Source organism: Triturus cristatus, chromosome 12, assembly GCF_964204655.1.
Source record: "Triturus cristatus chromosome 12, aTriCri1.1, whole genome shotgun sequence".
Classification (NCBI taxonomy): Eukaryota; Metazoa; Chordata; class Amphibia; order Caudata; family Salamandridae; genus Triturus; species Triturus cristatus.
In genome coordinates this window covers 26,385,684-26,399,404 of record NC_140595.1, presented here as the reverse complement: position 1 = coordinate 26,399,404, position 13,721 = coordinate 26,385,684, and the positions used below count along the sequence as shown (strand labels likewise).

At 44.4% G+C, this 13,721-nt stretch overlaps 1 protein-coding gene across 2 annotated transcripts in view; it reads left to right on the top strand.

Moving 5' to 3' along the window:
• Positions 1-11,375, top strand: part of ARMC6 (armadillo repeat containing 6) — a 43,258-nt gene extending 31,883 nt beyond the window's left edge. For both annotated transcript variants that reach the window (XM_085639359.1, XM_085639360.1), the window contains exons 7-8: positions 918-1,055; positions 9,642-11,375. In XM_085639359.1, coding sequence (XP_085495485.1) covers positions 918-1,055; positions 9,642-9,854 — 351 coding nt within the window. In that variant the 3' untranslated portion in view covers positions 9,855-11,375. The remainder of the gene's footprint in view (positions 1-917; positions 1,056-9,641) is intronic.
• The last annotated feature ends 2,346 nt before the right edge of the window (positions 11,376-13,721 follow it).

Genomic DNA, 13,721 nt, shown 5'->3' with positions numbered 1-13,721 from the left:
GAACCCATCCGCGAATGTGAGTAGCCTCACGCAATGAGATGCAGTGGCATCTGTAAAAAGGGGTCGCATCTAGGGTGTGGGGGAGATGGCCTCGGATGTTATCTGTGACTATTTTATAGGCTCTTGCTGAACACAATAAAACCCTGATCACATGGTGCACTTTGTCTGCAAACAGAAGGTGAGTACTGTTGGAACCCTTCACTCCGCCTGTCGATGCTGCGTCGAATCCTAGGAGGCGGCTTAGAACACGGATCTTAGTTGCAGCTGTAACGATAGTTGCTCTGTTGTGGAAGAAGGCTTAGCATCTTCCCAGCAGAAGCTGCTGGCTCAGACTAGCAGGAAGCTTAAGAGCAGTTCTGGTTGTCTCTTCCAAGAAAGTGTTTGACACCGTGCTCTAAATATTGTCATCCTAAATGGCAACTGACTCTTGCCTTGTTTTGTTGTGGACTGAGTAAGGACATTAAGAGGTACTGTTGCAACACTCTCCAGCAGTATTCTTTTACTTTTAAGGCTGTCATTGAGACAATATCTTCTATTTTCACTAATGAACATATGGATTAAGGGAAATTTTAATTCTATGTATTGGAAAACATTTTAAAATTGTCAAACGAAAGACCAGTTGGCTTAATTAGTTTTTAAAATGTACAATTAAATATACAAATTGAATCTGGTGAAGCTGGAATATACTAATTGTCAAGTTGTACGATATGTTTTCCTTAAAGAATTATTAAAAGCTTTAACAAAAGCAAGCTGCATGCATATTGTATATAACCTTTCACTTCTGAAGAAGATTTGATTATGCTCAGAGAACCAGAGCAACAAACATTTCAGTTTGATACCTGTGATGTTCCCTCTACCGAAGACATTCGTTCTCCTACCTCTGATGGTAAATAACTTTGGCACTGTTTCGTTTTCAGATTTGTGAACAGGGCTGTGCAGCCCTATGCATGCTGGCTTTGCGCAAGCCGGAGAACTGTCGAGTGATCATGGAGGGGGGCGGTGCCTTAGCAGCCCTGCAGGCGATGAAGACTCATCCAAGGGAGTTGGCTGTGCAGGTATTTTTGGGCTCTTTTTCACATGCCCTTCTTCAGCAAATGAGATGGAACCTTGGAGAAAGTTTTGAAGCAGCAGTGTTGTACCCCCTGTGTTTTTAAGACGTAGACAATGAAGTTTACATTTTAAAACATGGTTGTTTGCCATAATGTACGTTATATTGTATTGAACTGTTCTGGTGTTGCATGTTGCTGCACTGGTGTGGATCTATAACCCTTACTTGGCCTTGCATGATCAGCGGAACCTACAGACATGAAGAACTACCGGCCCATCTCTCTCCTCCCCTTTGTGGCCAAAGTCACAGAGAGACTCGTAAACACCCAGCTGACTGCCTTCATAGAAGAGAACTCCATCCTGGACGCCTCCCAGTCGGGATTCCGCAGCAACCACAGCACCGAGACAGCTCTCCTCGCCGCCTCAGATGATATCTACATGCTACTCGACCAGGGGCACATTGCAGCCCTCATCCTTCTAGACCTCTCTGCAGCCTTCAACACCGTTTCACATCTCACTCCAGCATCCAGACTACCTGACGCAGGAATTCAAGGAACCGCACTCGGCTGGATCCAATCGTTCCTCTCCGGCAGAAACCAGAGAATCCGACTCCCCACCTTCCTCTCCGAACCAACAGAAATCAACTACGGAGTACCCCACGCTCTTCAACATCTACATGGCCCCCCTCGCTGCCATCGCCAGACAGCATGGGCTCAGCATCGTTTCCTATGCCTACGACACCCAGCTCGTTCTCTTGCTCACGAAGAATCCCAAAGACACCAGACTCTGTTTCCAGGAAGGAATGAAGAACGTGGCAGCCTGGATAAAGGACCGCTGCCTGAAGCTAAACTCAGAGAAGACCAAGGTCCTCATCCTCTGTCTCTGCACCTCCGCCTGGGACAGCACCTGGTGACCCTCTGCCCTCGGAAGCCCACCCACCCCTACAGACCACGCCAGGAACCCCGGCCTCATCCTCAACTCCTTCCTCTCCATGAAGCGCCAGATCAAAGCTGTCGCCTCCACCAGCTTCAACTGCCTTCGCATCCTGCGTCAGACTTTCAAGTGGATCCCCCCCAGACTGCAGAAGGACCGTCACCCATGCACTCATCACCAGCAGACTAGACTACGGCAATGCCCTCTATGCTGGAATCAACAAAACCCTCCTGCGTAGACTCCAGACCATCCAGAACGCCTCAGCCAGACTCGTCCTCGGGACACCGCGCCATGAGCACATGACCCAACACCTACGAGGCCTCCACTGGCTCCCTGTCGAGAAGAGGGTCACCTTCAAACTCCTCACCCACGCCTACAAATCCCTACACAACATCGGACCCAAATACCTCAATGAGAGACTATCCTTCCACGTACCCAGGCTCCGCCGACCTCTCTATGGCAGAGGCCCCACGCATCCGCAGACACAGAACCGGCGGGAGAGCTTTCGCCTACATCGCAGCAAAGACGTGGAACAAGCTCCCTGTGAACATCAGACGCTCCCCGACCCTGCACACGTTCAGGAAATACCTCAAGACCTGGCTCTTCAACTGATTCCGGAGCCGCCCCCACCCCTCAGCGCCCTGAGACCCACACGGGTGAGTAGCGCGCTATACAAGCCCCCTGATTGATTGATTGATTGGCTGGACCTGGGAGGAGTGATTACTTTAATAGTGTAGGTGCCTGTCTGATCATGATGACTGGTTGGAAAGTCTGATTTGGGGCAAACGTTTGCTTTTATGCAAAGCCTGATTGGCTCCTTTGTTGCAAGCTGGAGCTTACATGCATGATTGTTGTGGGGGTGATGTGGCTGGAGTACATGGGAGGCCTTTGTGTTTGAATTTATTTGAAGAACTGAAATATGCTCCACACCTATTGGTGCAGCATGATGCTGTGCATATGCAAATGTGTGTCCTACGGTGAGTCACTAGAGTGAATATTGCTCTTATCAGAGAATGCATATTCATTCCTATTGGAGTAATTTCTTAGGTATGGTGTGGCATTACATTGGCCTTGTCTGACCAGATGATAGGTAGAGCTTGCAAGTCTGGTTACCTTGTACAATGTGCTGAAAGCCAGCGCTTGACGTGTATGGATCCCCTTGTGTTCATGCGTGCATGCCTGCCTTGTTGCCTTATCCAATAATGAGTAGGCCTGAAGCTGCCTTGATAACTCGGTGCTCAGTTAAGAGGATTAGACAATCCCTGGCAGAGTGAAGATTAGGCCTTGCGTGCTTCGTAGCATTTTTCATTTTCTTTTGGGACAGACAATGCACTAGGTTGCTTTGTCTGGTCAGACTTTTACTTGCCTGCTTTTGTAGCTGAAAAAAATAATTGAAGGGTTATAGACCATGGAGAGCTGCATTATAGAATAGTTTGGGTGTTTGTGTGGGAGCAGTGCAGTGGTCTCAAACAACAATCTCTCAATGAAATATAAGGGAGTTGAGTTTGCAGTTGGTGATTAGGAAAGCAGAAACAGGGTTCTTTTTTTTAAAGGCGTTTTAATAATTTTAGTTGTCAAGTTTATCAAGCCGTATCTAACAGTTGAAGCAGCTTGGTTGAAAATAGATCGAACAGCAGGTCCTGTACGCAGATGTCAAGGGACATGCATATCGTAAAAGAAGTGGAGCATTCTACTTCATTGCACTTGGAACGTTGTAGATCCCTAGCTTAAACATGTCAGATAATCAGCATATATCATCAGTAACTGATCAGATCATCATTCGTAAGTAAAGGGCTCATGGAGACCTCTTAATAATACCACTGCCGCATATCTTTTGTGTGCATCCGGTAGGAAGCTGGCCCTGTATATACTGTACCAAAGTAAGGTATAGTGTGCACAGAGTCCAGTGGATCCCCAAAGGCTTACATAGGTAAAAGTAGATCATACCTTACTCTTTATTTGTGGTACTGTGGGCGAGCAGTAAGGCTTTATCAGAGGGTAGTGTTAAGCATTTTTTGTACACACTCAGTCAAGAAATGATTTCACACACTCAAACTGAACTCTGACCAATTGTTTTGTATAAAAATATTTCTTTGTTGTATTTTATTTTTAGAACCAAGCCAGTCTTGGTGCAGGTAAGTAAAAATCATACTTTTCTGGTAATACATTTGAATGCAGTTGAATGTAGACACAGGTAGATCAAAATTTCAGAAACAGTTTAAATGACTTTTTAGTTGCTTTGTAATTACTTTATGAATAATTTTTAAGTTACTTTTCAGATTACTTTCTCTACTAAGTGTGATATGCCTAGATATCACACTGGGACATTTCCTGGATAAAAGGTCAGTAAAACAGTTTTTATCAAAACACATTTTCTTAGGTTTCTATACAAAACACCCTCAACACTGAAGTTTTCAGAGGAAAACAGTCAATGAAATCTTGGAGAAAAATTGAGTTATCGTTTTGCAGGTAAGTAACCTGTCTTGAGGGGTGAGTTTCTGGCGTTAGAACAAGGGTTCCCCAGGGTCAAGGTTGCACTCTCAGAACACCCTCAGCGGTACTAGGGCGACCGGGTGCAGAGTGCTGAGGCCCAGTGTTATTCAATGTGAAGGGCCTCCGTGTGGTGGCTGCTCACGTGCAAGCCACTTGGATGTGGGAGCAAAGGTCCTAGGGTTTAGCTCAGGAAAAGGGGATCCAAGGTGCACCCACAGCGGCGTCCGTGTGCAGGCTGCTGTTTCGGTGTTGGGTGCCCTGTTGTTTTCAATGAGAGTTGCTTGTTTTGGATTTTGGCTGCAGGCTTGGTCCAGGAAATCTTCCGGGATGACCCAACAGCTGGGCGGATAAGTTGGAGAGCTTGGGACATAGGTACACCTCAGGTCCTATTCTCCAGGGTACAGTGCGGCCAGATGCAGGGGTGCTTTTGAGGTCGGATTTCACCTTACCGGGTCACTCCCGGTTGGGGGGGGGGCATCTCGGTGCAGAGGCTGCAGGTGACATCAGGGAGTTCAGTGGGCCACTTGGACTCAGGAGGTAGGCGACGGGTGCAGTGGTGGTTCCAGGCTTCTGGTTTCTTTGTCCTCAGCAGGCTTGTAGTCTTTCTTTGGTGATTCTTTGGAACTGAGCTGCTGTTCACAGGAAATCCCGTCTTTGTTGAAGGCAGTTGGTCCTCTCTGGGTTTCTGGAGGTCGCTGGCTGCAGGACAAGGTGATTTTTGGCACACGATCTCTGGATACTGCAGAGAGGCCGGTAGGGCTGGGGCCAAGTCAGTTCTTCTCTGTAGTCTCCTCTGCTGGGCAGCTTCTTTTGTCCTTCTTCTTCGTAGGTTGCGGGAATCTGTTCCCTGGGTTCAGGGCTGTCCCCTAAATTCTGTATTTAGGTTTTTTTGTTAGGGGTCTCGAGGTCAGTAGCCAATGGGCTACTGACCTTAGGGTGACTACACTTTTGGTGTGCTCACCCCATCCTGATTGGGGAATGCCTGCCATCTTCAAGATGGCGGGCACTCAAGTGGGCTTCACCTCGCCTCCCCCACCTGAGGGGTAGAGTTGGCAGAGATGGGCACACCTTCTGGACAGTTCTAATTTTTCGGGCTGAGCTGTGAGCCTCGCTCTCAAGGGGAGGTCATTCGTGGCTAGATGTGAGCCTCACTTTCGGGGAGAGATCATTCAGGCTGAGCTGTGAGCCTTCATTTTCAGGGAGAGGTTATTCATGGCAGAGCTGTTCGCTTTACTTTCAGGGAGAGGTCATTCTGGGCTGAGCTGTTAGCCTCACTTTCAGGGAGAGGTCATTTGGGGATGAGCTGTGAGCCTCACTTTCAGGGAGAGGTCATTCGGGCCGAGCTGTGAGCCTCACTTCCAAGGAGAGGTCATTCTGGGCTGAGCTGTGAGCCTCACTTTCAGGGAGAGGTCATTCGGGCCGAGCTGTGAGCCTCCCTTTCAGGGAGAGGTCATTCTGGGCTGAGCTATTAGCCTCACTTTCAGGGAGAGGTCATTCGGGGCTGAGCTGTGAGCCTTCACTTTCAAGGAGAGGTCATTCAGAGCTGAGCTGTGAGCCTCACTTCCAAGGAGAGGTCATTCTGGGCTGAGCTGTGAGCCTCACTTTCAGGGAGAGGTCATTCGGGCCGAGCTGTGTGCCTCACTTCCAAGGAGAGGTCATTCTGGGCTGAGCTGTGAGCCTCACTTTCAGGGAGAGGTCATTCGGGCCGAGCTGTGAGCCTCCCTTTCAGGGAGAGGTCATTCTGGGCTGAGCTATTAGCCTCACTTTCAGGGAGAGGTCATTCTGGGCTGAGCTGTTAGCCTCACTTTCAGGGAGAGGTCATTTGGGGCCGAGCTGGTAGCCTTGCTCTCAGGGACAGGTCATTCGAGGCTGAGCCGTGAGCCTCGCTCTCAGGGAGAGGTTTTTTTGGGCTGATCTGCGAACCTCGCAGCCATCTTATGTGTTAAAATGGAGGCACGATTCAGCCAGGCATGCTGTGGTCTGTGCCCCAGGGCTCTTGCCGATTATACTATGTGCAAGACTGCATGAGACAAAGGACCACTGATGTTGTATTGGACAACGCTGTGAGCCTCTTAATTCTCCCTAAGCCGCCTTACTCATATCTACTCTTTGATCCCATATAAATGATTTGGCATCACCCTATCTTCTCACTGTCACTCGCTTCTTAAGGTCCTCTTTACCTTTTTTTCACCCAGTCTTTTTTAATTCATATTTCTTTGTTTTTATTTATTTGCGAAAAAGCTTTTTCATGTAAAGAACATAAAATATTTCCTTGGGCAGGTGGGGGTGTTGGACAGCAGCCTGTCCTGCTTCTGCTGCTCTTGGCAAGAACCTCTCATAGGATGTGATTAGTGGGGGGGGGGGGGTATGATTGGTGCATACATTAATTATCCTCTATCAGTTAATAGTGTGCTCATGCAGAGCTTGACTTTATGCACTGTGATGCCCTGACAGTTGGCATTAAACGGTATCATCACCTACCCCAGGTCTTTGCTGACACTAACACATGTTTAAAATACTAACTTCTAAACTATTTGTTGTTCCTGCACAACAAAATAATTATTGGAGAATCGTAATGACTATTGGCACAGCCTTCCTTTGCTTCGTTCTGACGCCTTGGACAGTAGACCTTGGTGTATGCCTATTTCAGGTATCACAGTCACCTGAATAGGTTGGGCAGACACAGTGAGACCCTAGGTTTTAGTTTGTAATGTAAATGTAATGTAATGTAAGCTGGATTTATATAGCGCACTGTCACCCAACGGGTATCCTGGCACTAAGAGTTACCATGATGTCACTGTGCAAGAGATGACTAGCCCCAAGACCAAGTTTGTGTAAGGGGTCCATTACTGACCTTGCCTGTACGATAGTTTGCTGTGCTAATCCAAAACAGGAATATGTGCCCGGGACTTGGGTACCTCAAACACCACTAGTACCGCACACATTGATCCAGAGGTGCAGTGACGGACCTGTTGTACTAGAACCACACTTAATGGTCAAGTGTCTGTAACCGGAACCCAGTTGCCACTGGTCTCCATTCTGGACATGATGGATCTAGCGGATCATCTCCAACTTCCAGAACTGATTGGAGTCGTCCTGGGCAGCAGTTTGAGGTGGGTCTCTGTGTCGGGACGTTTTAGGGTTGCCTGCCATTTAAATCCTGCTTCTTACAGTTCTACATTCAAATGATGTGCTCACGCAAGCATCCCGCTAATGGGGATTCCATTGATTTATTTTGTAGTGTCACCACCCTGTACAGCTGCAGCAAGTAATAAAGTACACTAAAGTTCACACCGAGGCAAATTTCCTTAAGGGACCCGGGCCATGTCAATTTGAAGTGTGGTGTGTGGTGCAAGTTGCAAACTGATTTATTTCATGTCCATTAGTCCTAAACTCTTTGTACTGTCAGTCCATGTGTCTGACCATCTACATGTCGTATGTCCACATGCGCTGATCCTTCCATGCTCTGTTCATGTGCTCCCATCTCCTTGCATTGCTTCTTCGTGTGTTTAATGCTCATTGCTGTTAGGGAGAGACTGAGACACGTACAATGTTTGTTCATATTCCCTATATTGATTGTGTGCTGACCATATGCACCAAGCTCCCCACACAGCAATTGCGTGCTTCGCAACTCTTGCGCCTCCTGTAGATGTGTCATGCTCCTCGCTGTTTATCCATATGACCCAAGATCTTCAACATGTCTATGCGTGTACTCTCAAGTGTCTCTTGCTATCTGTCCAGGAGCCCAAAGCTCCTCACTGGCTGTCCTGAGGTCTAGATTTCCTGTCTCCATGTCCCATATTATGCAGGCAGCCTTTTCCTGTCACTGCTGTGTCCATATGCCCATTATTGTTACATGCTCTTTGTGCCACAAACTCATCGCAGTGTCTCTTTTTGACTGAACCTCCTCAAAATACATCCATTTGTCAATTTAAATCGATTTTATTAAGAATTTGGATCTCTAATGAGATCCACTTAAAATGCACACAATTATTGTATAGATACTCATTAAAATACAAACTCAATTCATTGCCATCGTAAATGGAATAAAATACTAAACAAATTAAATTCCAGCGTAATTACATTAAAGTTCACTGAAACACAGAATGTATAACTATGTAGCAACAGCAGTATTACATTAAAAAAAGCCCATCATCAAAAAAACGTTGCCCTTCAAAACCAATTTTCAATTTTCCATATCACTGAGATATAAAAGGTCTACGAAAACATTAAAACCTTTAGTAGACCCAGATATACAAAAAGAAACAAAGGTACTCATTAATTGGCAAAAAACTTTAATTACATATGCAGTTTTGTAGATAATAGGGTACAATACAATAACGACTTCATAATAAATCTAAGTTAAGTAAAGTGCAACGTGCAGTAGCAGAAAATTATAAACACGACAGATTCTAAATAGATAGCTGTAACATTTGTGATTAACAACTGTTTTTACCTAGAAATGACGAATAGCAGCAAGATATGATCCCATTTTATGTAATGTGCATTTAAATAGCAGCAGAAATGTGTGTAAACATTTAGGATGATATACAGTATCAGCTTTACAATAGGACCAGTTTTTAGATAAGGTGCGTTGTATAGCGACATAGCTCCAAAGAGCAAATTGGCAAATTTAACATTAAGGTTTCACAATCCCTTAGCAACAGCAATTAAAACAACAATTTAAAATAGGGACCAGCATAAAATAAGGGTAATGAAGGTTAAAATATATATCCATAAACTCCCTTAAAAAAGAAAATAATTTTATACATACTATTTCATTTTTCGGAAAAAGAAGGAATTCATGAGCTGAAGATGCATTCTTTATGCTATTTTGCAAAAACATTGGTCGAAGCCATCTGTAAAAAACTCAACTAAAACTGGGCAAACAAACAGAATATGAATTTGCCTAAAACCTGCTCTGAAGGGTAACTCCGTACTATAAAGAGTCAAAGCAAAAGTGCTCTCCCCAGCCCACGAGAGCCTAGAAACCATCATGTCCCTTTCTCTGCATCCCTTCCAAGCTTCCACCATTCTACATACGCATGTCCTTGTTTGGTGGGGATATGTTTTTGTGTCAGCTCTTTAATTGGCTTTTTGAGATTTGTCCACAGCCCATTTGGTGCTGACAGTGTTCCTTTTTTTGTTTTTTTTCTTTTCTTCAACAGAAGCAAGCATGCATGCTGATACGTAATCTGGTGTCCCGTAACCAGGACTATGCACAGCCAATTCTTGAGATGGGAGCTGAGTCACTGATTATTCACGCTCAATCCACACACACAGACTGCGGTGATGTGGCCAAAGCAGCGTTGCGGGACCTCGGCTGCACCGTGGAGCTGCGCGAGCTCTGGACAGGGCAGAAGGGCAGTCTGACACAGTGATGTCCATAAAAAAATGAAACGCTGGCCTTCAAGTTGGTTGGGAAATTGCACTTGCCTCTTTAAAGTAGGACTGTGGCACAGAGTCTTAAGGAAGAAATGCTGTCCAGCCCTGTTATCCTGCCAGAGGAACCAGTCTAATGGAATCTGTTCTGACTTTTCTGCAGTGCATTCATTCCCTATCCAGAAACTCTTTCAAGTTTAAGAGAGGCAAAAACATTTTAGTGAAAAGAAAAGTAAAAAACAAAATCATGTAATATACTAAAAACAGACGGAGATAAATGCCCAGGTGTGAACAGGAATCTGAGAGCGGCATATTGTGATAGATTTCAAGAAGTCCGTGTCGGGTGTAAACTCACAGCGGTAAATGCCCAGGCACGATCTGTCAATCTGAGAGTGCCCATATAGTCATATATTTCAAGTAGTCCATGTCAGGTGGGAATAGCAGTCTGGACTTGGAGTGAGTTCAGGACTTTAAATACCGTAGCTTAAAGTTAAGAAGAAGACTGAATCAGTTGCTCACTCATGACACTGAACATCTAGAGTTGCCTATTCAGTTGGACCTTCAGAACTACGCAAAGCAACAAACAAAAAAATCTTTCATGGTTTGTGAGATCTTGACACACCTAGACCACCCCGTGTATTTATTGGGATTCCCTGTGTAGTTTTCACCAGGTTTGAGTATTTCTAATGAAATTTGTTTAAACTTAAGAGCAGATTTAGTGTTGGACAGAGAGGTTACTCGGTCGCAGTGGTGAAAGAGTACCCTCTCTACCAAACTCTGGTCATCCCGTCCGCTGTAAACGTGGGCGAACCGCCAGATTAATTCTAATGGAGTGAAACTTACTTCGTTGGCAAAAACCGTAAGTGGGTAGTTACAAGGCTTTTTATTTTTTGCTGTTCGTCACCACCAGGTATATCTTAAAAAAGAATGGGGGAAAACTCTCATGGTGTGGATTGCTTAGCTTTTTATTTTTCAAAAACAAACTCTTACCCTGGTAGTCTGCTTTTGAAAAAAATAAAAACTATGGAAATGTTTGAGGGTAGGCCGTCATGTTTGATAGAGCTGTCCGTCATACTTTTGCTTCTTGAGAGGAACCGCCGTCATGCTGTTTCTGCCATGGTATAGAGAGGTCCCCGTGGCCTGCGGCATCTCTAAACGTGTTCGGTGGAGTAAAGGCCGTGTCGCATATGTAATGGTCTCTGTGTCCTGTCTGCCTTTATTCCATCCGCCAAGCTCTAAATCAGGCTCTAGGTTTAAAAACAATTGTACTTAAACAAAATATTTAAACCTTGATGCACAGATATTTTTGCGACGGTATTGAAGATTTGGTTACATGCTTGTTTACTCGAGCTTGGGGCACAAGACGTGTATACAAATGGATATTTAAGCAGGGTGTATGCTGATTGTCCATTGTTTGAATCAGAGACCGACTTGTTAGCATCATTAAAAGCGTGTTATTCCTGAATGTTACATCTATTATAATTTAATATTGCTTAATAAACAGGCTGTTTAACCACCTCTGCCAGATTCCTACCAACTTTTTAAAAGTACTAAAGAAGACTATTGTGGATTGGGACAAAGGACGGGGTCTTTCCCTGCGGTAAAATGTTGTGCTGAGAGTGTATTCTTGAGCTACAAATTTGAATGTTTGTTATGAGTTGTGGGTCTAAAAATTGGTACTATTTCTCTTAAAGATTGCGGGAGAAAGGGACAGCTGCAATTAAAAATGGTTGACTAATAAATTGATCTCACTTGCCTACATTATTTGTAAAAACGAAAAGAGAAGCACTTAGGAACAGAATGATCACCAATTTTAAGGCCATTGCAAAAACACTGCCCGTCCTTGCTGACTCTTAGACTATCATAGTGCTTTATTAGTCACCCCATGGATTCAGGAAACTTCTGAAACCTGAATGCTTCAGACTTTCTTTATGGTTTGTATTGAATATCAGACATGGTTATTCACAACTCCCTCCCCCCCCCATTATATGCTAGCTACTGCTCTAACATTCAAGGTCTATTTCTGAACTAGTCTGCATTCTGATGTTATAGAAAAGAAACGTCTGAAAAACTAATAAATGTGCTTCTTGGGATAATCCGCCCTTGGATTTACCATGAAACCAATGAGTTGATAACTCGCAGTCCTAGCTGCAGGCTGCTAACCTGAAGTACAGATTCTTTCTGAAGGTTTGAATGCCAGGTGGGAGAACAGCAGCTAACCAGTGGAAGGAGCAGGAAATTGATGCTTAAGAGGGAACATGGGACCACGATCATCCACAATAGACCCTGGAGAGACAACAACAGTGGTTTTTCAATGAACATAAAAACTGTTGTATCATTGGCATGTATATGCTTCATCTATAACTGAAGAACGCAATGCTTTTCATGAGGGTTGCAATGATCATGGAGCCACGATTTGGATGTAGGCGTTACTATGTTGTACGAGAATTCAAGTAATCTTAATAGTTAATGTTAGTTTCTGTCCAATCTGAATTCTAACAGGGGCCTAGCGATGCATTCTTAGTTTCACCTATCTGTTTCCATCTGAAACAATTGCACTGTGCAATCCCTTTACTCAAGGAAGAGCATTGCTCCATTAGTGCTAGTACCATTGTGGTTTTTAAATTAGATTGTAGGCTGGTGGCAAACGTTAGACTGTCATGGAAGTGACAAGATAAGTAAAATAATGCTACACGGTGGTCTGTAGCACTCCACTTGTGCCTGTACCTATTGGCTTGTGAAATGTTCAGGCCGTCTCCAGGTGAAGAGCAGAGTCAAATATAAGTTCTCCAACTTCAGGTCTTCTTCATCATGAACACTGAACAGCTCTACACATTTGCGGAATCCTAGAAAGCAGACGTGAAAAGACTGTGGTCTGTAAAGCCAACGCGTGGCTAGACACTCACTACAGTATATGAAAGTTGTTAACTTCTTATCAGCACGAACAAGTGATACCAAAGCACACATGATGTGTAATCAATAAATTTACATAAGCAGTCGTTCCATATTAGGTCCATAAATACAAGAGTTTATTTGGTGAGTTGTTCCAAACAATAAAAATGGATCTTGATTGTGAATTTGTGTCACAAATTCACAGTCCAGATTCGTGCCCTTGTTTGAAACAATAATTCAACAAAAGAGTGTATCCTAAAGTAAATTCCGAATGTAAATTACAAATATGACTGAGAACTAGCAAAAAAGTGAGTCACTGTGTTTTAAAAGAACCCTCACTCACCAACCTGGTTGGTGACATGCTTCATCATTGGGTTCCCACCAGAGAGGCCGAGTGCCTCTCCGGTGTGCTGCGACGCCTGGATTACAGCGGAGCTGGATTTGGTGAAATCAGTGCAAATTGTGAGTAGTGGAAAGTGTAATTTTAAAATGGTGTCGCAATTTTATCCAAAAATTGTTTTAATGGTGGAAAACTGGACACAGTTAAAAGGGGTGAGTTGGACGTATAAACTCTGGTGATTATTAGACCAGCTACATCCTAATATATGTGAAAGGTGGTCAACATGTTTCTGCTTCTAGAGGCATTAAGCGAAGCATTCGTCAAGACCTTAGTGGACTACCACGGCGGTATGCGCTCGCTAAGGCGCACCCTAACCTGTGGTGTCTAGAACCGCTTAAACTTACGGTTTTAAATGTGGCCTTCAGGATTTCTGAAAGCTTTTGATCTCTGTAGGAACAAAAATAATAATAAAAAGGACAAACAAACAGTAATTCACAACATAAATATCAACAAACAGACAATGTGTGCAGGATAAAAATGCCTGTAGGTACTCGACATTGATCTCCATTGATATTGTGTATAGGATCACATGCAAACATGCAGGTACTCTGTTCTCAGTCGATAATAGTGTGCT